Source organism: Apus apus, chromosome 2 (genome assembly GCF_020740795.1).
Source record: "Apus apus isolate bApuApu2 chromosome 2, bApuApu2.pri.cur, whole genome shotgun sequence".
Taxonomy (NCBI): Eukaryota; Metazoa; Chordata; class Aves; order Apodiformes; family Apodidae; genus Apus; species Apus apus.
This window is the reverse complement of record NC_067283.1, coordinates 21074929-21102755: the sequence shown is the minus strand read 5'-3', so window position 1 is coordinate 21102755 and position 27827 is coordinate 21074929. Positions and strand designations below refer to the sequence as shown.

General features: G+C 38.7%; 1 protein-coding gene across 4 annotated transcripts in view; it reads left to right on the top strand.

Annotated features, from left to right (window-relative positions):
• Positions 1–3845: 3845 nt before the first annotated feature.
• Positions 3846–27827, top strand: part of LOC127380465 (macrophage mannose receptor 1-like) — a 63357-nt gene continuing 39375 nt past the window's right edge. Inside the window, exons 1-7 of one of the 4 annotated variants that reach the window (XM_051609407.1) lie at positions 3846–4245; positions 8438–8839; positions 10150–10323; positions 14295–14459; positions 16480–16593; positions 18993–19139; positions 24594–24776. In XM_051609407.1, coding sequence (XP_051465367.1) covers positions 4185–4245; positions 8438–8839; positions 10150–10323; positions 14295–14459; positions 16480–16593; positions 18993–19139; positions 24594–24776 — 1246 coding nt within the window. In that variant the 5' untranslated portion in view covers positions 3846–4184. Of the gene's footprint in view, positions 4246–8437; positions 8840–10149; positions 10324–14294; positions 14460–16479; positions 16594–18992; positions 19140–24593; positions 24777–27827 lie in introns of those variants that run through there. The other 3 variants (XM_051609408.1, XM_051609409.1, XM_051609410.1) reach the window with 3 other exon arrangements.

Sequence of the window (27827 nt, the reverse complement as noted above, 5' to 3'; positions counted from 1 at the left end):
AATCCAAGGTTCTGCCCATGGGAAACGCTGTACTATGGATAACAACTCATGAAGTTTGAACTTCAAACATCAGTGTCTTGATGCTGGAAGGTTTCATGATGCCTATGGGAGAAATGTTTCAATACAAAAATCTTTGATATCTTTGGATTCTGTTTGAAGTAGGTGGGTTTTTTTGATGGGTGGACAGAAAGTGGCCCAGTTTATGGCTACATTCCTCTCTGTCCCTAAGCAGAATATGTTTACTTTCCAGGCTCTGAAATGTGTATAATTTACAAAGTTTCTGGTTATGAGATAAAAAAAAATCATGTATATGCTAAACTGATGGCTTGTCTAAGACGTCCTTTCATTAAAAGAAAGTCTGAGCTGCATTCAGCAAGTAGCCCCTAAAATAATATGCTAATTTTAAGGTTTGAACACCTTATAACTAAGGACCTCTTATATGTATTTTATACAAAACCATCCCCACCCCGCAGTCCAATATCTAGCTGTGTTTCTGAAACATGACACAATAGAATACTATGGAAAAATCAAATTTGAACTGATGGAATGTACATAATACAAGTAGGCACACTGAGTATTCTACAGCCGTGGATCTTCCCTCCTGTGCCACTTGAGACTCCTCTGTGATGACAGAAAGCAGAAACCTTCTAGAATTTCTGTACTTAGCCTGTGCATCTGAAAATATTGGGCCATATTTATTGTGGCTTTTAACTGTGGAAGTGAATCTCATTTGTAGCTATATGCAACCAGAAATGCAAGGCATGGACATTTCTCTTTTTTTTTTTCACAATGTGGGTCAACATAAACTGAATTTGAAAAGTCAGAAATCATGAGAGTATCCATTCCCAATAGTCATGTATATTTATGAAGCCATTAAAGTACATGTAAGAAACAATTATATTCTTGCTTTTCAGTAAAGGCAGAATGTTGCAGTTTTTAATGTTTTTTAAATTTAACGCACAGATGGAAGATTGCATTAGTTGAATTGAAAGTTAATATTTTACATTATATTAATGGTATCTCAAGGGACATTTACTAGGTAAAGGTTCTCTGGTGAGAGATGTTAAAGCCTTGATTGTCCTATTCCTAAAAAACGTTACTATTTTTTATTTTTAGAAATCAGAAACCTCAACATAATTTCTTAGATAACATTTCAGAGGAATCTGATTTGCATATAAAGGAAATATTAACTTTGCCAATTCCTATTTTCTTCCCTGCCGAAAGTCTTGTTTATATCTTCTAATATATTATAGGTATTACAAATTATGCACATTTTTTTCTTGAGTATATGTTTAATATATATGACAATGCAAACATTAGAAATACATATTGAACTATTGAATGCCATCTGAGAGACACAGGTTCACACATGAAACATCAAAAACTATCTCACATGCAAATGTGAAAGCACAGATAATAATGCAGTTGTTTTCCTTCAGTACAAACCAAACAGGCACATTATATTTCAGGTCTAGATACCATTTCATTTAGACTGAATTTTCCCTCTTCCTGTTGACTATCAAAGTAAAGGGCCACTGTGGTTTCAGGATTACAGGATATTTTGCCAGGAATAGTCACCAATTGCAAGTACTGGATGTGCCAGAAGCAGAGATTGTCCGACCTGTTTCAGAGGAATTTCAGAGGCCTTTCTGTTCCAAATGTAAATGGAAGCTGGCTTGCTACCCGCGGGGAGAGATGAAAACATATGTCTATCTAGGGCATGTATCCTGTCATTAGTTATTTAGCAGATTGGACTTCTGGTAACTACTTGACTTCAAATCACTATAGCCTGAGACTTTGCTGAATCCTTTTGTCTCAAAAGAGAGAGAAAATTTCACTTAGACTACATCAGATACTCCTGATGTCTCAGTTTGATTGGAAAGGATCTCTGGAAGTCATGTGGTATGACCCTTCCCCAAAACTTGAAATTACAATCTGGTTGCTCAGCTTCATGTCCAGTTCAGTTTTGAGAACCTCTAGGAATAGCCTAATACAGTTTCTTCTGTCACTTCAGAATGTGGCTCATTCCTGGTACTGCCACTGACCACTGAATAGGTATAAATACTCAAATATTTACTGCCATTTTTATGTTTGTTTGTGTGATACACATGTGCAGCCCCCATTGCCATTTGAATCATGTGGGTTTGATCTAGAGACACACAATGTCTCTCTTCTCTGTTTACCCCTGGCCAAAAGACTACCACAAACTCCCAAACTGTCAGTGATGGTCTTGCAAGTAACAGTACTCTCTTGGGCAGCAGCATTATTCCTTGTCTACTGACTTGTTCCTTCTAGCACTAGATGCTTTCCTGGGCTTCCAGGTGCTGTTAACTGTTAGTAAAATAAATATGTAAACAAGTACTAAGGTGACTTACTTAGGAAAATATTTATTCTTCCACCTTGAAAAGCACTTTGCATACATACTTTGAATGCCTGAATCTTTTGAACATGGTAATGCTAGAATATGAAGGAATTTTTAATTTCTGAATTGTACTTTGGTTAATTGAGCAATCTGTAATCTCCTCACTGCAAGCAAGTTGTTAAGTATAAAGGCCATTGGAAATAGCAAATAACAAATATCTGTCATACACTGCAGCAAGAGATGAAGTTTACCAGGTGGGAAGTAATCAACATAACAATATAGAACATTGCTGATTAAGGCTGAAATAGTTCCCACCTCCTGTCCCTGGGCCATGCTGTTCCTGACCTTTATGTGGGTCCACAGATGTCAAGAGAAATTATGAAGCACTTCCTCTTCTCTCCCTGCACGTAGTCCACAGGAGGGTCCAGCACAGCTGAAGTGCCTGACTTGAATCCCTACTGATGTTAACAGGAGTTTCATCACTGGCTTCAGATGCACTTAGACTTTATCTCCATTGTTTCTTCTCTTATAATAATATTACCAAAGTACCTTTTAAGTGTGCCCTGGACACACTCTACTTTTCCAGCCAGAACTTCCAGCAAGGAGCCTTTCAAAGATTTTCAATACTTGCCCAAGGTTTCTGAGTGCATGACACTACGGGGAGAACTGCTGTGTACAACATGCTTCCCGCGGTAGGTTTGATGCTTCTCACATTTGTGTATCACAAAGTTCTGTAAATCTCATATGTTACAAAAGTCTATGTGTGAAACAGCAGTAAACTGTTGCATTGCATCCATTTGGGGCATTTCAGACCATGTATTGATAACGGCCTCTACAGAATAACATGCTGTTTCCCGCAAAAAAAATCACATCGGGAGGTCTCCTACCCAGCACAGCAAGAAGCCGTGAAAACCTCGAGGCAGACTGTGCCCTGAAGGCACCTTTTCAGAAAGATGATTTAATTCCATGTAGGTGCTTTATCTTGTGAAAACCCAGTCAGCCAGCAAGTTTCTGTGTTTCTTAAGCTCTAATTCATGGGCAAGAATTGAATCCTGTTAAGAGCAGATACAGCCACCACAGTCAGAAGAATAAGCAATCAAACAAACAAACAAACAAACACGTTGAATTTAATTAATTTGAGCTCAAAAATGCCTCATTAGGGTTTTTAAGCCCGTGCGTCCCCTCTGGCTCTTCTTTTCATCCCCAAGCACCGGCTGCTCTCCCGGCCCGGCCGCCTCCCCGTCCCCCTCCCCGGCGCTTGTTGGAGCGACCTGCTCGCACGTGGGGGAGGAGTGATGGGGGACGGGGAGGCAACCCAAATCCCATCTTCCCAGAAGTAGGTCTCTGCTACTCCTGCAGTCTTCGCTCTTGAGAGAAACCTGGTCGTTCGAGCGGGGAGCTTTGTTTGAGACTTAGGTTTGCCTCCGAAGGAGAGGAGGCAGATGTCCTGCTCCCTCGGCGCGGGCTTGGCTCATTTTCCTGAAAAAAACAGCCGCTGACCTGCATGCAAAGCTGTCAGGGTGGCAAAAGGGGTAAAAAAAGAGAATCACCATTACCACAACAATAAACACCCAGCCCTCTTCTCAGCTATCACCACTTTATCACCTGCATGTGCCTGGAAGGAGGCTCTTCCCTCCGCTGAGGGGGGGGGAAAATCAGCTTAGGAAAGCAAAGTTTGAACAGCGAATTCCTGTTATTTCAAAACTCCCCATGTGACAGGATATTTCCTTATCATCCCGAGCCCAGAGCTTTCCCCTGATCCACCAGCCCTTCACAAGTGCGGAGGACCTGCCCGGCGGGAAGCGCTCTCCCCAGAGCGGCGATGGCTCCCTCCCCGCTCCTGCTGCTCCTCGCACTTCTCCCGCGGGCTTTTCCGCTGCTGGGTAAGTGCCCGCAGGGGCTGTGCGGGGTGAGAGTGTCGGAGAACAGAGAGGGGTCGCGGCGGGCACAGAGCCCGGACTGACCCGGGGCTTGGGGCTGGAGCGGGGGCGGAACGGAGCGAGCGCGCAGGTGGTGAAGCCCGCGGTTTAACCCCCGAGTGCAGGCTGCGGGGAGCCTCGGGGGGAGGAGGCTGCGGGGGAGCCTGAGGGGAGGATCTCTGGGTGACCGCGGTGCTGTGAGCACCAAGAAGCGCCTCAGTTTCCCCCGCCGCCTAGGGGACTCAGCCCCCATTAACTTAGCGCTGTCACCCAGCTTTCCTTCATCTGCCTCGTCACAGCCAAGGTGTGCGGAAGGGCCTGGTGTTGGGCACGGTCTTTCCTCTGGTCCTCTGGTCTTCCATGGGCTTGGGGACCTGCGTCTGGCAGATGGCTTTTGTGAGGGGATGTTATGGTAGCTGAGGTGTTGGCATAGAAGAGAGCTGTGAAAAGAGATTAAAGATGTGTTTCTTGGTGAAACCTGGAGCTTGCACCCTCCAGCTCAGAGAATTACTGTGATTTCCAACACACTGCTGTTTTTCACCAAAAATTTTCCATCTGCTCTTCCTGAAAGCCTCTCAGCATCCTCAGCTCTCCAGTTTGAGGTCTACTGAAGTACAGTATATAGCAATATGAAGTACATTCAGTAGCATGAAGTACAGCTTTATAACACTTCTTTGTAACCTTTCTTGCTTTGTGTAATTAGCACCAATCATTACAGACTATCTGGTAAGCAAGAGTCTGAATGAAGACAGTCATTCTATCAGCTTGCTGCCTTATTGCTCCCTCATCTCTCACTCAGGGCTTTTGGTGTGCTCTTCTGGTGCTCTCCATTACTGTTTAACACTGGTAGTGCTTCACTGGCTTTATGACTTACTTCTTGATTTACACTTGCATAATCTGTGATGGCTTGCAAATGCTGTGGAGTGTGAAGCTACGTTGGCATACTGGAAATCTCTTCTGTGGAAAAGATACTTGGTCAGTGAGATTTTACAGTACACAGTACAATTCCTTGGATGTCAGCTGGAGTCAGAGATGGGCAAATAGTCACAGTGTAGTGGGTGAAGAAAAATTAAAGCCTGAGAAAACTCTTATTAGGGTCTACTTTAGACAGTTGAGGGAAGAGATACTAGGTCTCCCTGGATGGGTTATAATGGTGAGGTAAATTGGTTCCTATGCCTGGCATGTTCCTATGCATTTTAAAGAATGCCTCCTTCCAGGAGTAATTCTTAAAATATGAATTAACTTTTTAGAAATTAGTGTAATTCTAAGTACCAAGACTGTGGTTCTCATCATCATTAAGTGGACCTTTAAGTATACCACCTACAGCTCATCTATAGACAAGAACGGACCTTTGTTATGGGAGCTCTATAACAAATGTTGCTACAGAGCAGTGAAACGCAGTTAATGATTGTATGAGTAACCCTGCTCCCCTCATTTCACAGATACAATTAGTCATGTTGACAGGAGCTGTATCAAGTGTTTACAGGGAAGAGCTGGCAGGGCATAGTAAGTGTTGCACAAATACCTGGCTTGTTTCATATTCTTCTTGACTATCTAATAACTCACATGGAAGTTGAATGGGAATCCTCTGCGGTGTCTAAGCAAGCAGAACAAACACAGAAACAAAGCTGTAAACTACAGCAACACAGGACCATGCTGCAAGCCTGCTGTAGGGTCATAGATGAGACAGAACTCTTAGGAGAAGGAAATTCTGCAACTACAGTCTCAGCTCCAGCAGCTCCAGCATCCTGCTACCTCCTTTTCTGTCATCCTGTTTTGGTGCCAACTTGTTTTCAGTGCCTGCTTGGCTGTGTTGGCCCTTTAGCTGCTTACCTATGTATTATTCCCTGTCAGAGCCCTGCATGGGCTGAGGACCTTGTATAAGCAGTTGTATTGCCTTTACACACTGCTAACACTTTGTAAAGGTGCAGCCAGAAAAGCAGAGGACCAAAGATTTGTCTTGCCCCCTGGGCTCCCCCCATCCTCACTGGTCAGACCTCATTGTTCAGCTTTCTAACCTTGTTTCTGAAGCCAAAATTCTGTACCCTTTCAGGCTTGGGTGCAGGAATCTAGGCTTTGGACTCTGGGGTACCTTTTTCATGTGCATAGCATCCTCTCTTTTACACCAAAAACTGCATAAAATAAGGAATGTTATTTTAGGCCACAAATACATTTTTAGCAGTTTGAAAGATCAGATAGTGAGTCCACTTGTGAAAATGCCTGACACCTCTTTTACCCAGAAACTTTAAAAAGATTTCAGGAAAAGCAGAGTTGCAAGCATTGCATATATCAGTTTACAGTACCATTGTGCTAAAACGCTAGTAGAAAAGTAGAATAAAGAAAGTTATCACTAGCAGTGATAATTATACATTTCCTGGTATTGTCTGAGAGTAAAACAGATTGGCAAAAGGCAATGATTTCCAGTGCTCATCAGTTTTACACTACTTCCCAGTGAGTTGGAAGCCAAAGGACAGGAGAAGGAAGCTGAACCATAGATAAGTCTTGGTCAGCTCTTTCTCTGAGAAAGGCTGAGGGAGCTGGGTCTCTACAGCTTAGAGGAGACTGAGGTGAGACCTCATTAATGTTTACAAATATGTAAAGGGCGAGTGTCTGGAGGACAGAGCCAGGCTCTTCTCAGTGATGCCCAATGACATGACAAGGGGCAATGGGTGCAAGCTGGAGCACAGGAGGTTCCACATAAACATGAGGAAAACCTTTTTCATTGTGAGGGTGACAGAGCACTGGAACAGGCTGCCCAGAGAGATTCTGGAGTCTTCTTCTCTGGTGACATTCAAAATCTGCCTGAACGCGTTCCTGTGTGATGTGCTCTAGGTGATCCTGCTCTGGCAGGGGGGTTGGACTAGGTGATCTTTTGAGGTCCTGTCCAACCCCTAACATTCTGTGATTCTGTGATTTGTTCCCAGGTTGCTCTTCTGCAGAAAAGTAGGATCATTTCCATATTGGAGCCTCAGTAGGGAAGGGGAACTTTTCTGGGTTTAACTTGTTTTCCCTTTAACTATTTCTCCATTATAGACTTGGTTTAATTTGGTAATCATAGACTAAAATAAATAATGTTTTAATTAGCATCAATCCCCAGAGTCACATAAATAGGTATTTCTCTTTCTTAGCTTGTGTCCCATTTAAAATACAGTTTCAAGACTTTGTGCACTGTGTTACATTATGGGATCCAATATCAGAGACAACTATTTACTTACTGTGCCAAAATGTATCTCAAGGGAATCACAGAAGAGAAATTCTCGGTATTTGGGCAAGACCAGCTCAGAAATGTTGTACTTCATAGTACATCCAAGTGTTAAGAGGTACTAAAAACTTTTCTAGTGCTTATAATGTTGAAATAAACCTTGAACACATGGAAACATGTGCTATTTATACAGAAGGAGAGAACTTTGAGAGCTATGAAGAGCCTTGTAAATTTTCGTAAGTCATTAAGTGGCATACCTGATGATGCCAAATCCCATTGTTGTCACTATTTCATTCATAATCAAGTAATGTAAGAAAGAAGAAATAAATCACTAATTGCTGCAGTTGAATTAAAAATGAACATGCTGTTCTAGCCCTACAACTAGCTTGCATATAAAGCTTAAAAAAATATCCTTCCTCTCAGTAAAGGCTCTTATGGATTTTAGCAGAGTTTATAGGAACAGAACTTCCCACTGTGGGGAGATGGAGCCTGAAGAACTTACTGGCTGTTGTCATCTCCTCATGGCTGGGAGAAAGGATCAAGGAGCCAGTGCTGGTGGAGTGCTTAGCGTCAGGATCTGCAGTGTACACTGTATGGTGCTCCCTTATTTTAGTAACTCTCATGGGTACAGCTTGGATTAATAACATGAGTCTTTTCACTCTTCAGCTTAATGCATGCCTTAAAGCTACAGGAGACACTACACCTGCATCTCTGCTGCCTTGCACTTTGAGTGTAGATTCTTTCACTGATGCAAAGTAATTGAAATGTCCTCACGTCTGAACTAGTTGTATTCTACAGTCACTTCAGCAGGTGTAGGCCACCAGAGTACTGCATCTTCTTTTGCTAAACAGATGATGAGATTTTAACCCTGAAAGTAGTGTCCAGATTCATGTTTCATTTCAATAGTAAGTAAGACACTTCAAACAAAATTATTCCAGTGTTTTTTGTCTACAGATACTAGCATCTTCTTAATATATAACGAAGATCACAAGCGCTGTGTACTCGCTCGAAGTTCAAATTCAGTGACTACTGCTCCTTGCGTTCAAGAAAATGAGTCACAAAAATTCAGGTGGGTCTCAGATCACCAGCTTATGAGCATAGCATTCAAATTGTGCTTGGGAGTGCCTTCGAAGAAAGACTGGGTTCCCATCACTCTGTATCCCTGTGACAAGGCTAGTGAACTGCAGCGATGGGAATGCAGAAATGAGACCCTCTTTGCAATCCAAGGGAAAGATTTGTTTTTCAACTATGGAAACAATCAGGAAAGGAATATTATGCTGTACAAGGGATCTGGTTTATGGAGTAGGTGGAAAGTCTACGGAACTACAGACGATTTGTGTTCTCGAGGCTATGAAGGTAAAGTTCTGTAAATTAATTTATGTATTTTAAACTCCTTTCTAAGTGTATCTAATGAAAATATTTAGAAGTACAGGGTAATTCCTTCATCTTGTTAATGATCAGTGAGTGTGACTGTTGTGACATCAGCAATATTCAAATTGTACAACTTGTCAATATTCTGACAAATAATTAACCATGCATGGTAGTTCATTTGGAGAAGGGGAAAAAAGTTCATGATTATTCAGAACACATGTGTAATTATTACATAACAGTCAGTGATAACTTTTACTATTTACATATTGAAGATGCCTTTCTAGGTGCCTGAAGTGAGTCTCAGAGTTGGTGTTAGACAAATACATGAAATAATTCAAATAGCTAAATCTGAAAAAGTTAAGTATTATATCTATCTATATCTGTATCTGTCTATCTATCTATATCTATATCTATATATATATCTATCTTTAAGATAAGTATCTAGGAATACATCTGGCCTCCCATTTAGTATTTTGATTAACAGAAACGGACAGAGGGAGCTGCTAAGGATGCATTTTTTAGGGCTTACACAAAGGCTGATTAGAGCCAGAAAAAAAGAACTATAACAAATTACATGAAAGGAGGCAGGGAAGAAAATGGAGTCATGGCCTGCAATTCCTTCCTCCTTTGTGTTCTAGCAGCTCTGTGAGACAGTGACCTTGGTATGTCATCTCTCTGACAGTCCCTGTCATGAAGTGTTCCTCTGTATGTCCTCTCATCAATGTATGTACACTTTCCTGCACAGAAAACCATTTCAGTTACTTTGATGAATTTAATTGACTCAGGTTTCTGATGAAAAATTATCTTTAGATGCCAATGGAAATTTTATTTGGATATAGTATTCTGGAGACACTCTTTGGTATTTATCTTTTGAGTTTATAAATACTTGGCCTTCCCTGTCTAAAATTATCAGCAACCGAGTGGGTTATTGACAGAAGAATCAGCCGCTCTTTGTGCTTAAAAATAACATTTCTTAACCATGTGGATTTTATACTTTTGATTTTATGCATGTAAAATGTATAATGGGAATGTATTTGTGTTGGCTCAGTCAGTGCTGGTCAGGAGTCTCCTTAAGAAATAAAAATTTGTTTCATTTTGAACACGGGTATCAACTTAGATCTAGAGAGTAAAATTATTATGTCCCATTTCTAGTACAGTTTGTATACTAAGATATCAAGCTCTGATTTCTACAATACGCTAGAATATAATCATAAAGCTGAACTGAGATATATATATATATGTATTTCCCAAGCTTCTTACTGCTTAAATTATTTTAAATTGTTGTGTCTCCTTAGATACCTACACAGTGAAAGGAAATGCCAATGGTGCACCTTGTGTATTCCCTTTTAAGTTTGGTGGTAAATGGTATGCTGACTGCACAGATGCTGGCAGATCAGATGGCTGGTTCTGGTGTGGAACCACTTCAAACTTTGATGTTGACAATATGTATGGATTTTGCCCATTGAAATGTAAGTTTTGTATCCTCAAGATTCTGCTCTGCTGTTGTCCAGCTGCATGGAAATATCGGTGTCCTTATCATGTGCTTTACTGTATAAAACACAGTTTGAAATGATGACTTTTTCTTTCTCCATGCAGCCTGCTATCCTTTTGGGAACTACTTCAATGTGCAAATATAGAGCTTAGCATAAAAAAAAATAGACCAGCTGTATCCAGGTGAAAGTGTGCTGCTCATACGCCAGAATCTCTATTTAAACCATTTACTTAAACAGGAAATTAATTATATCTTAACATTTTGTGTTAGTATATGTAAAAAGATGTCTAGAATTTTATACAGCAGAATTGGAAGCTGGAATATAGCTTAATTGAAAATTAAGACTACTTTGTAAAATGAGTTGCCTTTTAAAGATGAAGGAGCTTACATTAACCTTTTACTAAATTCCAGTATTTCCCAAATCTGTGTGCTACGTTGCAGCTCTGTATTTACAATCAATGAGAACTATTTATATTTTAAATTCCTTGGTTTGAGTATAGTTTCAGTTTCAACTGTAGTATTGTGAACATACAGACCTTTATTTAGGAAAGTTGATACTACTTTAAGTAAATTAGAGCAATAAGCCTGTATGTACTAGAATTCTTTTAAATTTGGACAATTTTTCTCTGAACTTCTGTAAAATATGTCATAAGCGTTTTGTCTGCAAGCTGCTGCTTCTTTTGTCACCCCAAAAGAAATAGCACTTCTACCTCCCCTCTTCTTTATTATTTTTTGCTGCAAAGCTCCAGCTGTCAGAGTGAAGGAGAAAAACATGCCTTTCCTTCCAAGTGAAGAAAGCACTGTGGGTTGATCTTAACTGGTTTGATGATGAAGTGTTTGTGCCCCTGCCTGCTTTCCTGATTTCCACTAGTATTGCATTCTTTATTTCAGAGAAATAAAATTGACTCATTTTTTCTTTTTTTTTCTTTTTTTTTCTTTTTTTCTTTTTTTTTTCTTTTTTTTTCCTTTTTTTTTCTTTTTTTCTTTTTTTTCTTTTGCTAGAGTTATTTTCAAGAGATTAAAAACATGTTAGGAATATCAGTCCCAGAGATATTGCACACACAATATCAACTTCAGAATTCTACTTGTCTGGTGCTCTTTGAGCATAACAAATAGGAGGCATCATTAACATTTTGTTTAATTCTTTGGCATAATTCAAGGAAATCCATTCAGATGACTGTGATTGTTTTTGGAAAAAGCTGCTTTATGCTGATTGCCTGCATGTTTCCTTCCTGATTCTTCAGTATTGACTGTAAAATATTCTAGCTTGGGTCATACACTTTAATGCGAGATGGGCTGTGGTAGCAGAAGTTTTAGTCAGCCCTATGAAAGAGGAGTGCACTGCCTCTGTATGTTATTTTTTAAAATAAGATTTATGGGTTGTTTCTTAAATTCTCTGGGGGAGTGAAAGTGCTGATATAAAAACTATAACAAACTATTACAGCTGTTCACACTGGGGCCTGGACATACAGTGAAATTATGATTGAACCAGTCACTTTTTTTACTTGTGAGTAAAACCAAAATGAAAAGGGCATAAGACTGTAATTAAAACAGTTATTATACTCAATAGAGAGGCAGTGATTTGACCAGTGGAAGTAATATAATTGTCAATACGGCTCTTTATTTGGTACTTGAAAAAGAAACACTGATGCTGTGAAAATAGAATCTTAAATCTCACAGAAAGAAACTGAGAGGTGTTGCTACATCAGAAATTTTTTAGTAGCCTAGGAAGTACTGGCTCTTTATGGGTTCCACTGTGTCTTTTTCAGCTCTGTCTTGCACTGCAATGCGAAAGTAAATGTTGGGGAAGAAAACAGGTTGCACTGCGTTATCATTGGGCAAATCAACATCCTTGTGTTCGTTCACAAACACTGAATTTATTTTTTATGGTAGGCTTTTTCCCGTGCTGGTGTTTCAAGATGTCTTAAGGTTTTTTCATTGTGATTTTGAGTCTGGTTGAAAATGCCTGGTGAATTGGTCAAATAAGTTGTATAGGGTGATTTGTGTTGATTTTTCTAATTTATCTGGAACTCATAATCTGAGTTTGGACCTCACAGATTTATGTAGGACTAAAGAAAAAAAAAAAAAGGAGCAGCACTTTGGGAAAAGATTTCAAAGTGAAGATAAGCATGTGAAGGAAGTTATAATACTTTATACTTTTTTGCTATTGACAACATTACATTTTTATATACTATATTATACATTCACATAAACAGTAAAGTATTTATTATGAGATTAATTCTCTACTGCATGCTTGGAGAAGAACTGATGACAATTATTTTATAGGCTGTCTAACAAGATTTATATTCAGTTTTTATTTGATATGATTCTACTAATGTATTTTCCAATTATATTGAACTGAGATTACAACTTGTTCTGAATGGATAACTAAAAAACAATAACACTTTTATTTTACTGCATAATTTTTATTTTTACAGAAGAGCACCATGTGTAAGTCAGCTATAAATTATGAGACTGAGGGACCAAGATGAAAGGTTGGATGAATGCCGGAGACTTGTTTACCTCTTGCTCTGTAGTAATTGTACAATACCTGTAAAACCCTTTGTCTCAAGTCTGACCCAGGTTTCTTTATTGAATTATAGATTTTAATATTTTTGCAATCTCTATTTTATCCCATGCCTATACACAGGAATTTATGATCTTGTAGAACATAGCGTCGTGATGGTCATAAAATATTTTGGATAGATGTTAGTTTGTGGATAACGACAATCAGATAAAAGTTACTATTTTTAGTCAAATGTCCATATTACAGTAAGTTATGTTTGATTTTTGTTTACTAAGGGAAATTTGAGAAGAACCACTTTGTATTTTCTATAGACTATTAGATATAATACGGGAAAAACTGGAACTGGTTAGTGTCCTGCTGATTTTAATATGTATCATCCTTTGTCCTGAGTTTTGTTTATTGTACTGTTTTCCTCTAATTTGCACACTTAGAGTTTCTCAAGTTGCAAGCTGTAAAAATTTTGAGAGAAAGAATTATTTTCTTTTTCTGAATTCAGAAAACCTGATACGGGCTACAGTAATTTCAGTCATTTTCCCACTGTCAGCAGACATGTAGTCACCTCTGCTATATTCTGCTTTTGTCATGCAATTAATCTCTTTGTGGAGTGGTATTTAGCTCAGTGTTCGGGCCTTCTGTTGGTTCCTTTTTTGACAGAGCAAGATTATGCTGTTGTCTGTTGCTTCTTGTGGGGATTCAATTGAGACAAGCCAGGAGAGGCTGCAGCAGTATAAGGAGTGTGGAAATTTCTGGGGCCACTTCTACTCTTGGTGGGCCTTGCTGGATGACTTTTTCACTCTTTTGGCATTGCCTAAAAGTGGCAAGTTCAGGTGTTCAAGGATATCACAGTCAGGTCATGTGGCAGAGAAGAAAGTGTGGTGGTATGTCAGATACATGAATAAGACAAATCAGGAATTGCATGAAAGGGTGAGATGGATGCTCATAATGTATGTCTTGTGTTCAGTGCTTGGGTCTGGTTACCTCTATCAGAGTAATAAAATCCATAGCCACTTTACACAGTACCCAAAATTTGTAAAAAAATGGGGTTTCTTATCTCAAAAAAGTGGTCAGCTCGATGTACACCTTTGCTAGCAAGTGACTGGAAGTTTTTAGTCCTTTTCTTCACAGTGAGAAATCAACTCTTTTAGCATTACTTTACCCACTCATCATCTGTCTTAAACAGTGGTTTTGTAATATCAGAGAAAATGGTGACCTTGTTTCATAACCTGGGTCCTGTTCCACAGGTCTGTCATGATTTACCTCTGCCCTGGGTTTATTAACACATCAAAGAGTTTTGAGATTCCTTTCAAACCAATTCTTTATTGCAGTAATTAGGTTTGTGTATTTTTGCTAAGTGATTTATTCTATATTTTTTATGGCTCTGTCTTCATGATAAGTTACAGCATTTCTTTTTCTCCCTACAGTCAATAGCCTTGACGTATTGTGGAATTCCGATCCTTTAACAAATGTCCAGTACCAGATAAACTCTGAGGCAGCTCTGGAATGGCATCAGGCAAGAAAAAGCTGTCAACAACAGAATGCAGAGTTATTAAGCATCACAGAGTTGCATGAACAAACATACCTGACTGGTAGGGTAATATTACCCATCAGTTTCTTTTTAAAAGTGCATTATTATAGCAGTGACACTTATATAGGATATTCCGCCTTGAAAATGGTTATTTGTTCAGTTCTGGTAATTAGTGGATTTAAATTTTTGTCTTGAATGATTTAACTGGGAAAACTGGCACTAGTCCAGGTGCGGTCTCGTGAGAGTGGACCAAGGGTGAGAATCACCTCCCTTTTCCTGTTGGCTATGCCTCTTTTAATCCAGCCCAGGATGCAGCTGGCTTTCTGGGCTTTGCCAGCTCATGCCCAATTTTTCATCCACCAGTATCCCAAGTCTTACTCCACAGGGCTGCTCTCATTCTATTCATTCCCCAGTATGTATTGAAACTGGGGGTTGCCCTGACCCAGGTGCAAGACCTTGCACTTGGCCTTGTTGGACTTCATAAGATTCACATGGGCCCAATTTTCTAGCTCATCCAGGTCCCTCTGGATGACATCCTCATCCCACCAGCGTATCAACCACACTGCTCATCTTGGTGTCATCTGCAAACTTGCTGAGAGTGCACTCAATCCTATTTATCTATGTCTGTGATGAAGATATTATACAGACCCTAGAGGAACACCACTTGTTACTGGTTTCTATTTGGATATTGAGCCATTGACAGTAACTCTTTGGATGCAGCCATGCAACCAATTTCTTATCCATCTGTTAGTCTATCCATCAAATCTGTATTTCTCCAATTTTGCAGAATGATAAATCTATTTGTAATACTATGAACAGCCTGTTCTGTCTAAACATTTGTTTTTGATTTAAGGATTTGGTCAAAACATGAGGTTTTTTTTACTGACTGTGATGACAGTCTTGTTGAAATTAATGCTCAAGGCAACAATCTGGCACTAACATACAGAAGTGAGTTATTAGTTGTGTGTTTCAATTGCAAACTAGTACTCCTGGCAAATGTATGTGAAAATCAGCTTTTCATTCCACAGCTATCCTGGCTGAACCAGGATTTCCTGTCATGTTCAGTTCTTAATTGTCTTAATAACAACTTGTTTGTATAGAAGCAGTGCCAAAACACATTAATATGTTGGTGCCACCAACATTAACTACCCCTGCTTTCAACCTTGCCATTATTTAAGTGTTACACATAATCTTGGTGTCAAAGACAACTAAAACATATAGTACAAGATTACATACTGGCATGATGTTGTCGGTACAAGCAGAAATAATGTACATTGCACAGTGATCGGTGAGCTATGCAGAAATACATGTAATGAAAAAAAATACCCAGTCATCCAGGTGGGCTTCCAAGTCTTATACGAAAGGCAGAGATAGACAATAGATTAACAATTACTGTAAATAATGCTAGAGAGTTCAGCAAGACCACACTTAAGCATGAAATTTTTAGGTGCTTTTCAAAACTAGAGGATTAATTTGGAACTTGTATTAGAAGCCTGACTTACCACTGACTACAGAAGTAAAATCAGATGAGTGTGAAAAATGTGTCAGGTGTGCTGTTAAAAAGATGATGTTTGGAATGTTAGCATTTTAGTGTAGTTTGATAAAATGCAAACAGATATTTTTTTAACTTTACAGTATTTTAAAAATTCGAATCTCACATTTGTTAATTTTATTGGAAGAAAAAATGCACAATAGCAATCCATTCATTTTTCATTTTAGAAAATTAATTTGTGGTTTTGTGCCACTTCATCAATTCAATATTTTACAGTTTTTGAGAAAAATTATTTGTTTCATATTTGTCATCATTAGTTTACAAAGAGCGTGCCAAAGTGTAATTTTGTTTTCTATTGTAATTAAATTCTCCAGAGCTAAAAATGTGAAAACTCTAAAACTAAAGTGACTTACGTAGGATGCATATTTTTCAGATTTAGCATAGCCACCTTAACTGAACTGGTAAAAGTTGTTAAAACTTGTAATGGGAAAAAGGAGAAGCAGATAATTTAGTTAGTACTCAGCTCTCGAGTTCTGAGTGTTTGCTTTTGCATGCATTTCCAGTATTTTTCTTTGTCTCTGTTACCTAGGTCTGACTGGCAGGCTGAGTTCTGCTCTCTGGTTTGGTCTTAACAGTTTGAATTTCAACAGTGGATGGCAATGGGTTGGTGGTGCTCCTTTCCGGTACTTAAATTGGGTTCCAGGTAAGGTGAAATATGTAGCTACTCTGTTTAAAAGGCAAAAATTTGATCATCTTCTAACATATTTCTTTTCTAGTACTCTATTCTCCTGCAATAATTGGGCTTGTTTCAATATTGAAAGATTCTGACTGTGGCTAAAAAGACAGTGAGTCCCAGCTCTTATGCCAGGGATACATACTGGGCTTAATTTATGTTTCACAATGGAAATGGTGGCCTTAAAATTTAGAGGAAACTTTAAAAAATAATATATTTACAATTTATTTTTAAGTCTTCTTAATTTACTTTATTTCTATATGAATACAGAATAAATCTAATGCTCTAGGTGTATTCATGAGATTAAACTAGTCACTGTATGTTTGGTTTGTGGTTGTTTGTTCTTTTTTTTTTTTTTTCCCCTCTTCTTTTTTTCTTCTCTTCTCTTCCCTTTTCAGTTTGTTTTGGTTACTTGCTTAAAGATTGGATTTTCATTTTTGTTTGGGATTAGCCAGCCCGTGGCAGTAGCACATATCAAATTTAACATATTATGTTAGTCTACTTCAAAACAAACCCAGCTACTTTGCAGCTGTAGCTGTGATGTTGAACTCTGGTGCCGTTGTTAACAAGCCGGTCTCCTATGCCATCTGTACACACAGTGAAGAAGAGGTGCTTTACTGTTCACAGTGCCTATGCTTAGGTATCTTCTTGCAGGACCCTTGTTTCCTTGCACTGGCTATTCAGGAAGCCTCTGAAGACTAATTTAAATAGATGTCTAAAGTTATGCAGTGTGAATACACTTCTTTATCTTCATTAAGCATGTAACATGCATTTAATCTGCAGTATCTATAAACACCTGCCCCATCATATAATCCAGTGGTTTCCCTGCATAGATAAGGCCAAAACCACATCTTATGTGGACAAACTTCTTGAGTAGATAAGCTTTGAAGACTGAATTTAGCTACTTTAATAATAGCTCTCCAATGGAGTGAGCACACAAAGCAAACAGATGGGCTGAACTGCAAGTTTCTGTGAAGGTATTTATAGGTCTGTCATCCAAGTGCACTGATTAGGATCTGCAAGTAATGAAGAGTGGGGTAAAACTGGTTGTGAAGTTGAGCCAAAGTGGCAAGGGGAGCTGTTCATGGTTGTTAAAACTGCAAACGACTTTCAGTTGTCCTGTAAAGAGTTAGATGGGTTTGGGAGTAACCAAAATAGTTTGTCTTTATCTTGAACTCCTTATGTTTCTTAATTTCATTCAAAGGTAATACTCTTAAGTCCATATAATTTATTTTATGAGTGTGCTATCTCCTTCATGACTTTGCTTAGATCTACCTACCTTTATTTCATCCCCATTACCTTAACTGTTCAAGAGCTGGCTCTTATTCCCCTAGTATATTTTAAAATAATTTATATAAGCTTCATATTGTTCCATCTCACTAGCCCTGTGTGAATAACAGAAAACCATGGCAGCTAAGTTATCAATATTTAAACTAAAATTATGCTAGTTAAGCATTCAAGAGAGACAGCTGCCAACAGCTGAACTTTTGTTTTTTACATGAAAACAATTTAATTTTGTATTTTTCAAGTAAGCATATATATTTATTCTGTGGGAAGGAGCTATGACATGACTGCAAATATAAGAGTAACTTTAATCTAAGGTAATGAAATAATTATGATATAAGAAAATGTTCAGTGAACAATTCTGCACACTAAAGAACAGTTTTGCAATGTTCATTGATGGGTACTACTGATGCTTGATTATTATGTAGAATAGTGGCACATGTTTAGAAACTAAGGAAAATCCATGTTGAGTTTAGACCAGATCTTGAAAAGTTCATCTGGTTTATTGCAGAAATTCATTTTGCTCTACAGGGTCTGCTTTCCTTCTAGATGTTCCTGTTAATACTAATGCTAAGCTTCAGCTGAAAATATCCAGATATCCTGCTATTGTCATATTGTTTAGACAAGTGGACAAGAAGTTCACATTAGTGAAATAATTACTTTTTAGTTTTATGTCTTTACTCTTACACTAAGTACAAAATTTTATTAGCTTGCTGAACAGTTCTTTCATCTGAATATTGTGCTCTGAAGTTTAGACATGCTTCATTTAGGAAAGTAAAAAATACAAACAAAATAAGTGCACTGTAATACCTTCTGTCAAGACTTTGAACCTGTAAAGAGGCTGTAAACTAGACAAATATCTGAACCTGTGGTTGTTGTGAAAAAATATCTCTTAAGGCAATGTAGAGCCCTGTTCAGTCTAAAGAGCTGTGAAAGATCACAATTCTCTGTAGGTTAGCATATCTTAGAATTTAAGCACAGAACATGAGAGTGTGAGAGTAAACTGGGAGAGTAACTAATATGTCTTTCTACTTTGTTGTTGTTGAGATTTTGTGTGATGTTTTATTTTATTTTAATTTTTAAAGGACATCCTTCTCCAGAACCTGGAAAAATCTGTGCAGCATTAAATCCTGGCAAAGGTGCTAAGTGGGAGAATCGGGAATGCAGTCAGAAACTTGGCTATATTTGTAAACGAGGAAATGCTACTTTAGAATCTTTCATTATTCCTACAGGTAAGTTTAGTAATCATCCCTCAAAAATATTAATGACTAGTGCTTTATATTTGTATTTCTAATAGGTATTTGTTACTGCACATGGTAAAACCAAACAAAAGTCTCTGCAAACTGTGACTTGACAAAGATTCCTTATAAAAGCGAAGAGTGTGTACTTCCCTTTTGTTCTAGCCTCCCTTCTTCCTCTATAGCATTCTTTCTTAAGTAGCTTTGAATTCTAAATCACAGAAATGGTGGATTTCTCTTTTCCAAAACTGAGCAGAACTGTCAGATTTTCTTAAAAAAATAAGAAGAGAAATAATATAATGTAAAAAAAAAAAAAAGTAATTATCAAAAGTCCCCTGTACTCAGCAAAACTAACATTTCTTCCTGCTGTCATCTTTACTACTTACGAAATAGAGAAAGTTTGCCAGTGCAAGTTGATAGTGGACTAAATGTTTTTTAAGTTATTTTGAGACAGGTAAAGAGTTTTATATATCTATGTTTTTTAGAAATAGATATAGAGAGAGATTTAGAATTATTTGTTTGTTTTTGAAAGCCTATTGAACTTATTTAATTATTTAAATTATACATACACAGACACTTTATCAGAAAAAAATATAATACTGGCACTTCCCTAATGTACATAGAAAAGACTAAACAAGGATAAGTTTTCATAGTTTTGGTTAGATTTCCAGTCCATTTATTAACATGCATTATTGGCAAACCAGATGTTTTGGAAACTCAATGTTTGACATTTGGCTTAAAAATCATCTTTTAAAATGTCTTTCCTTCTTCTGCCAGTATATGACTGGTCCAGTCAAAAACACTTAGGACAGCATTTTCTGCCTAATTGGTTTTGTTTCTTTGCTGAAAGAAAAAAACCACCCAAACCAAGAATGAGCTAGGGTCTCATTAGTTAAATATTGAAATAAATATTTAATATTAAGTAAATATTTAATATTAAATAAATTAAATTAATATTTCAGTGTTAAAAACAAGTACAAGAAGGCCTTTAGTGCATATCTTACTTCCTTCCTAAATGAAGATGTAAAGTTTTGTTAATATTTGTATACAGCTGATAAACAGATACTTTAATTTATATAGCTTGTCTTACTCTGTCAAACTGACTACTGCTCAGATTTTCAGGTTTCACACATCAGTTCTTAAACACTGTTGCCTTATAAATATGCTACCATTTCAATACTGGCTGCTATGTTACTTAGATTTAATTTCAGTTTGAGGTGTCTAATGGCCATCTCTTTCTTGTGCATTAGGCTTTTGATACTTGCCTACTCCAGTTTACCAGTAATTTGGAGAAAGAACAGAAATAAGATAAAAGTTTTCGGTTGTACAGAAACTGCTGAGTAAAACAGACTAACCAGACTTTGGCAGTGTTTCACTTCATAAAATATTTTCCAAAATGTCCTGTGGGCGGAAGTCATAAAAGGAATAAGCATGCGGTCGTGCAAGGTGTTAAGTGGCCCCAGCTTTTAATGATGTAAAGGAAAACTCATGGCAGATGATGTTTTCCTGACTAGGGCTCCTGAGTCAAGAAACAAATTAGTCACAAATTCATACATGCACTTAGCTGTGCACTTAACATTAAGCACAGGGGCAACCCTTTGAAATTTTAACCCTACAAGTTACAATGAAGTCTAACAAGGCAGTATGCTTCTATCCAAAATGATGTAGAGAAAAATCTTTGCAGAATATTTTTGTTGCAGAATAAGTTTTCAATGAAGCAAACAACTGTACAGTTTGTTTTGTTATGTTTTGTTTTTGTAGCAGAAGTGCTTTTTTTTCAGCAGGGGGCCTCATCACTGTATAGATGTGAGTGATGTAGAATCTTAGGTCTTTGAAGAATTTGCTGCAATACAGCAAAGTGGATATAGCAACCTATTAATTTCACATGCAAAACTTGCTTATTTTTAACTTAATTTTCTAAGGAAAGGCTGGCTGACTGTCTACCTCCACCAAGTGACTCCCAAAATAGATTTCATCCTAATCCAACAAGATGTAGTGATCTTAAAGTATTAAGTTTCTAAATGTTGCACAGAACATTAGATGAGATGAAATAAATGCTCTTAGTGTCACTGTTGTGATGGCTGTGTGAGCTCTTTCTTGTCAGACCACAGAAAATGTCTGTGAGAGAGAGCAGTTTGAGTACCTGTATCATGAGACAAACTTCAGCTAGTGCTTTCACCTTTTTAGGCATCCAACTCAATCCCTGTGACCCAATCACTTCAGACTTCAGGAAGCCAAGCTTATATTTTACAAAAGTAATTGCTATGTCTTTGAAGAATAGCCATTCTACACTTACAAACTGCATTTCTATGTGTTGATCTATTCTACAGTATCTATTCTACAGTACCTATTTTCTACAGTACCTATATTCTACAGTATCTATTCTGCAGAATTTATTCTACAGTAAATTCATCAGCTTGACATTTAGGATAACATTTTTTCACATTTATGTGATTTTCTTTGTTGCATCTAATTTGCTTTAATTTGCATTGCTTCTTTTGCTTGAGTGAAATGAAATTCAGGGCATAGCACTCGTTTCTATTAGGAAAAATATATTGTATGGCTTTGTGTTGTCATATATTTTCTTTAAAAGGAGAATGGGGAAGCTCAGAATTCATATTTGCTAAGTACTAGAAATGAAGAAATGAAGACTTTATCTTACTGAGAAATCCCCAGCTATGGCATTCAATGAGACTTGCACCAAAGAAACTAGAATGTCAACTGCCATTCCTGTTTTCTTCCTGCAAAAAAATCCTTGGTGTTACTTGATTTAGAATCATAGTATCATGTAATCATTTATGTTGGAAAAGACCTGTAAGATCATAAAGTCCAACTAACACTGCCAAGTCCACCATGAGCCATGTCCCTGAGTGCCACATCTACACATCCTTTATATACCTCCATGGATGGTGACTTGGCCATTTTCCTGGACAGCCTATTCCAATGCTTGACAACCTTTACAGTTAAGAATTTTTTCCTAATATCCGATCTAAACCTTCCCTGGCACAACTTGAGCCTATTTCCTCATTCTATCACTTGTTACTTGGGAGAAGAGACCTACACCCACTTCACTACAACCTCCTTTCAGGTAGTTGTAGAGACCCATAAGGTCTCCCCTCAGACTTATTTTGTCCAGGCTAAATATCCCCAGTGGCTCATCATAACACTTGTGCTCACCAGCTTTGTTGCCCTTCTCTGGACTCTCCCCTGCACCTCAATGTCTTTCTTGTAGTGAGGGACTCAAAACTGAACACAGAATATGAAATGCAGCCTCGACACTGCCAAGTACAGGGGACAGTCACCTCCTCAGTCCTGCTGGCCTTGCTATTTCTGATACAAGCCAGGATACTGCTGGTGTCTTGGCAACTGGGCACACTGTTGGCTCGTATTCAGCTGGCTGTCCATTAACACCTCCAGGTCCTTTTCCTCTGGGCGGCTTTCCAGCCACCCTTCCCTAAGGCTGTAGCATTGCATGGGTTTGTTTGGCCCTTGGCCCTGTTAAATCTCATACAAGTGGCCTCAGCCCATTGGTCCAGCCTGTCCACATCCCTCTGCAGAGCCTTCTTACCCTCAGGGAGACCAACACTCCCGCCCAAATTGGTGTTGTCTGCAAACTTACTGAGGGTAGACTTGATTCCCTTATCCAGATCATTGACAAATATATAATAAAGAGAACTGGCCTCAACACTGAGCTCTGAGGGACACCTGAATTGGCTGGCCCTTCTTCCAAAGGCCGCAAACTCTCTTGTTTTTCATGAATGAGTGCCAACCAAAGCTCTTTGTTTGGCCAGGTTGGACTTCTTCCCTTCCAGCTTGTCTCTCAGCACATGGGGATGGCCTGGTCCTGCACCTTTAAGATCTCCTTCTTTAAGAAAGTCCAGCTTTTCTGGACTCCTTTGCCCTTCAAGACTACCTCCCAAAGGACTGTCAACTAGACTCCTAAGCAAATCAGACTCTGCCCTCCGGAAGTCCAGGACAGCAGTTCTGCTGATTCCCCAAGAATCCAAGATTCTCCTAGAATCAAAAACTATCATGTCATGATCACTGTGCCCAAGACGGCCTCCAACCATCACATCACCCACAAGTCTTTCTCTGTTCAGACAAGTTTCCAAACAATTTGAAACAATTCTCTGTTAGCGGCAAAGCACTGTAAAATCCATTTGTTCAGAGCTGAGACCAGGCACAGGAGAAATCAGGCAGCTGTCTGAAGCATCAGTCTAACCTCTACAATAGCACTTCTGTCTTCTCTTGTTTTTCCTAACACAACGATGCACATTCAGTGTGTTTTTCTGGGGTTCCTTCACTCTTTCTCCCACTTCTTTCTCTTCTGTGGCAGGATTGACAAGGCTCTGATCAACCGGTGAGCCCCTTGTCCTGAAGTGACACAGTTCAGTTTTACTTAAGCTTTGTGAGAACATGCTAGCACTTTTTTGAGGCAGGTCTTGAAACAGCAGACTGTGTTTGTAGCTGTGCTAGAAATCTGTATCATGACACTAATCATCAGCATATTCTAGCTGGAACAGAATATATGCTTGCAGCCTGAGCCTAACTGGTCATGACTTTGGATGCCTACTTAAATATTTCCACAGAATATACCCCACAGTCATACACAAACACATTGCTTCTTCTTGCCTGACACACTTAAACTTTTTATTGGCAACAGAATTTCTGCAAACCTGCTGCCCTTGCTCTACTCTATATAATGGTGTTTGCTAAACCATCTGCTGATTATAAATAAAGAGCTGCAAGATTTATAATCTGTTTCTACAACAGCAGTATTCTATTTATTATAAGTTCGGGTGGCACTCCTCCCAAGGCTGAATTGTTTGCTGAACAGCAACCTGGCTGTTGACAGTACTCTGCTACTGTTCTGTTGAACTTTTAAAATCAAGTTTTAAGCATAAATAGTTTATTTGACAGCATAATTTTCTCAATTCATCTTTTAAAAAAGATACCTAAAAGCAGTATTCTTATTTGGGTTCTCTCATGATCCTGTAGAACCATTTATTTTTTCTCTGCTACTCTAGCAAATTGGGCTAATTCATAAATGTCTAAGGTCTGGGGAAAATATTACCCTCATAAATATGTTTTGTAAGCCCAGGTTCTTATCTTATAGCTATACAGCATGGTGTAAAAAAATGATAAAGCACAGCTCTGCAGTCCTTACCTTGTAGCATGAATGTATCTGGTTATGGTGATTTTTAATTATGTCTTTTTTAAAGGTGCAAGCACTTGTTGGGAACTGTAATGTTCTTTAAAAAAAAATCTGGAAATTATAACTTTTAATCATGCATGCATATTACTATCCCTGTACATATTTTTCTGCTCTGCTGTTTCTTCTTGAAGAAAATACATAATTAATTTGTTCCTTAAAGATTTCCTTAAAAATTTTTGGTCTTAAGTTAATAAGAGAATTCTGAAACTCTTCATGTTCATTTTTCTTTTCAGAGACTCATGTACCTATGAGATGTCCTGATCAATGGATGTCATATGCTGGTCACTGTTACATAATTCACAGGGACCCCAAAATATGGAAAGATGCCTTAACATCTTGCAGGAAAGAGGATGGGGATCTGGCAAGCATCCATAATGTTGAAGAGTACAGCTTTGTTATTTCTCAGCTTGGGTACCGTGAGTATTTTTTAAAAATACCATATACATATATTTATAATAAGCTAGCTTTGAATATGTCTTACCTACTAATAAAGGAAGCGGACTGTTAAAAAAAACAAACAGTCCTGATCATAAGGTGCAGAAGGAGTTAAATTTCAAATATAAAAATCTTTGGAAGAAAAAAACAACACACTAAGAGTATGAAAAACACATGAACTAAACTGACACAGAAAAGCTGTGGTCAATGTTGTGAACTGCATTAATCCCAAACCTGTGTTTCTACGTGTCTGCCTCTGCCCCCTTTTATACAGATTAAGACAATTTCCAGCCTTTTCAGAAGCAGGAAGGATTTTTACTCTTGGTCTGCAAAGACAGATGAAGGGAAGCAAAGTCAGTTGGTCAAAGACGTTGTGGGAAGATCTGGATCTTATTACCAGCACTGCCATTTTTCAAGTCATGCTGCTTGTGTTTCTTCCGAAAAAGGAAACTGCCTGGTACTTACATGCTCCGTTTCTGGCCACACTGTCAAGTCTCTGGAAGTCAAGTTAGGCTACGGATGCTGTGTGTTCATTAGGGGAGATGCAACCAGGCTGATGCTGAGGCAATTTTGGAGTTGCTATTACTTTACATGAACCTGATTTTGCATGTAGGATCAGTTACTGCTTTTTAATGGGAGGAGCATGTTCACACTTGATCTTATGTGTGCTTTTTGTGCCAGGTAAATGTGAGTTGGTTTATCATAGAATTATAGAGTGGTTTGGATTGGAAGGGACTTTAAAGATCATCTAGTTCCAACTGTCCTGACATGGGCAGGGACACTTTCCACTGGACTAGGTTGCTCAAAACCCCATGCAATCCCTCCTTCAACACTTCCAGGGATGCAGCATCCACAACTTCCCTGGCAACCTGTTCCAGTGTCTCACCACCCTCAAAGCAAAAAATCTCTTCCTCATGTCTAAATCCATTCCTAAATCCACCCTTGCTCAGTTTGAAACCATTCCCCCATGCCCTATCATTACATGCTTGTGTAAAAAGTCCCCAAATTTCCTGCAGGCCCTCTTCAGGTACTGGAAGGTGCTCTAATGTCTCCTCTGACCCTTCTCTTCTCTAGGCTGAACAATCCCAACTGTCTCAGTCTGTCTTCATAGGAGAGGTGCTGCAGCCCTGTGATCATCTTTGTGGCCTTCCTCTTGACTCACTCCAGGAGCTCCATGTCCTTATGCTGGGGACACAGTAGTCCAAGTGAGGTCTCGTGAGAGTGGAGTAGAGGGGAAAAATCACTTTGCTTGTCCTGCTTACCATGTGTCTTTTGGTCCAGCCCAGGATACAGCTGGCTTTCTGGGCTGCAAGTGCACATTGTTGGCTCAAGTTCACCTTCTCATTAACCCAAACAACCCAAGTTCTTCTTTCTTCTTACTCTTCAGCAAAAGTGCAGTAAGCTGCTTTGAGCTGCAATGTAACAGCAATCTTGGAGTGGCAATCATAAAATAGCTGATACGTTTTATTTTTGTATCCTAGTCAACTCCATGGCAACTTGTGATTGTCCTCACGTTTCTGAAAGAATGATTTGTGGTTCTCTCATGAACAGCATAAAACTTTTACTGTTTCAAAGGAGATTATTAGGAAAAGTGGGACCTCTTGATGAGCCTTTAGGACATTTGAAAGAAGTTAGACTCTCAAGGAAATCAGTTGTATTGTCACATTGCTCCTTCAAAGTAGATTATTTAATAGTTTAATGCCTTCTCCAAAGACGTTTCCTGAACTAACCGTGCTGAACTGTTATTGTAAAAGTGGATGTTTCTGAAAGGCAAATAGTCCTGAAGGAAACCAGGTTTCTCACACATGGCATGCTCACTGCAAAAGACTGTTTTGAAAGCATTCTTTTCAGAAGAGTAAAACTGGAGCAACGAAAGAAGCCTTTTAGGGCAGTTTATAACAGTATCAGGTTACACTTGTTCACCCAGATGAGAACACCATGTATTGCAGTATCTAGAAAATCTTGCCTGCGTCAGAACTCTGCTGCAGAAAGTGCTGTACAGAAAGAACAAAAGTCTTTGTGCCAATATAAGGTCCCATGATAAAACAAAAGTAAGAAGGGGTACAATGAGATGAGTATTGTCATAGCAACCAAACTTTTGTTTGCATCAGCCACAAAGGAGAACTTTGGAGAGGAACATGTAGAAGAATAAAGTAGTGCATTCTGGATGTTTACGGAGAAGTTCAGCATGTGATATGGCACAAATGTGGCCCAGTGCATGTCTGAGAGAGTGGGGAACAGCTTATTTACAAGTGACTGGGAAAAGCAATAAACTTGGTATTTAAACACCCGGCTTTAGAGATGATTGAAAAACTCTATGACAGCATTTCTTCTTCAGAGGAGAAAACGTTATGTAGGAAGGGGCTCCACAGAGCCAGACATGGCTCTTGGCCATTTCTGATTTCCTTGGCTTATTTAGATGACTTTGGTCTAATAATTTTGTTAAAGAATACTGTTTAGTGTTCGTATTGCCATGGTGTGAGCCCACCACAATAGGAATTCTGACCGTGAAGGAGGCCTCTGCTGTGCTAGGTGCTCACTAAACATAAACAGAAAGGTTTTAACAGATAAGTAAAACCAGAAACTAGAGAGCATGAGTGGTGGTAGCTAAGGAGGGAATGAGAACACAAGAGGCAGTGGAATTAGATCAGGTTTCAGTTTTGGTAGCAGTCGATAATTATAAGGAGGGTACTGAGATGTGATTTTGGGAGACTTCTGAACATGAAGAACTCTGGAAGAAGAGTTAAAGCCACCTGTTTGAAAATGGAGCCTGATGTCCTGTGAATCTGAGCCCTTCTTACTGAAGGAGAGACAGTAAGGACAGTATGAATAAGCTATGAGAGCTGATCATACTTCAGTATAATAAAGATGGGACAGACATGGGAGGGAAAGAGAAAGGAGAGAGAGTTGTCTCCATTAAAGAGACAAGCTAGGAGGATGACTTTTGTAGCAGCTTGGCTGGTGTCCTGTTTTAAGCTGTTTGACTCAGGTCCGACAACAGTGCTCTCAATCCCCTCCCCCTCTCACCCAGG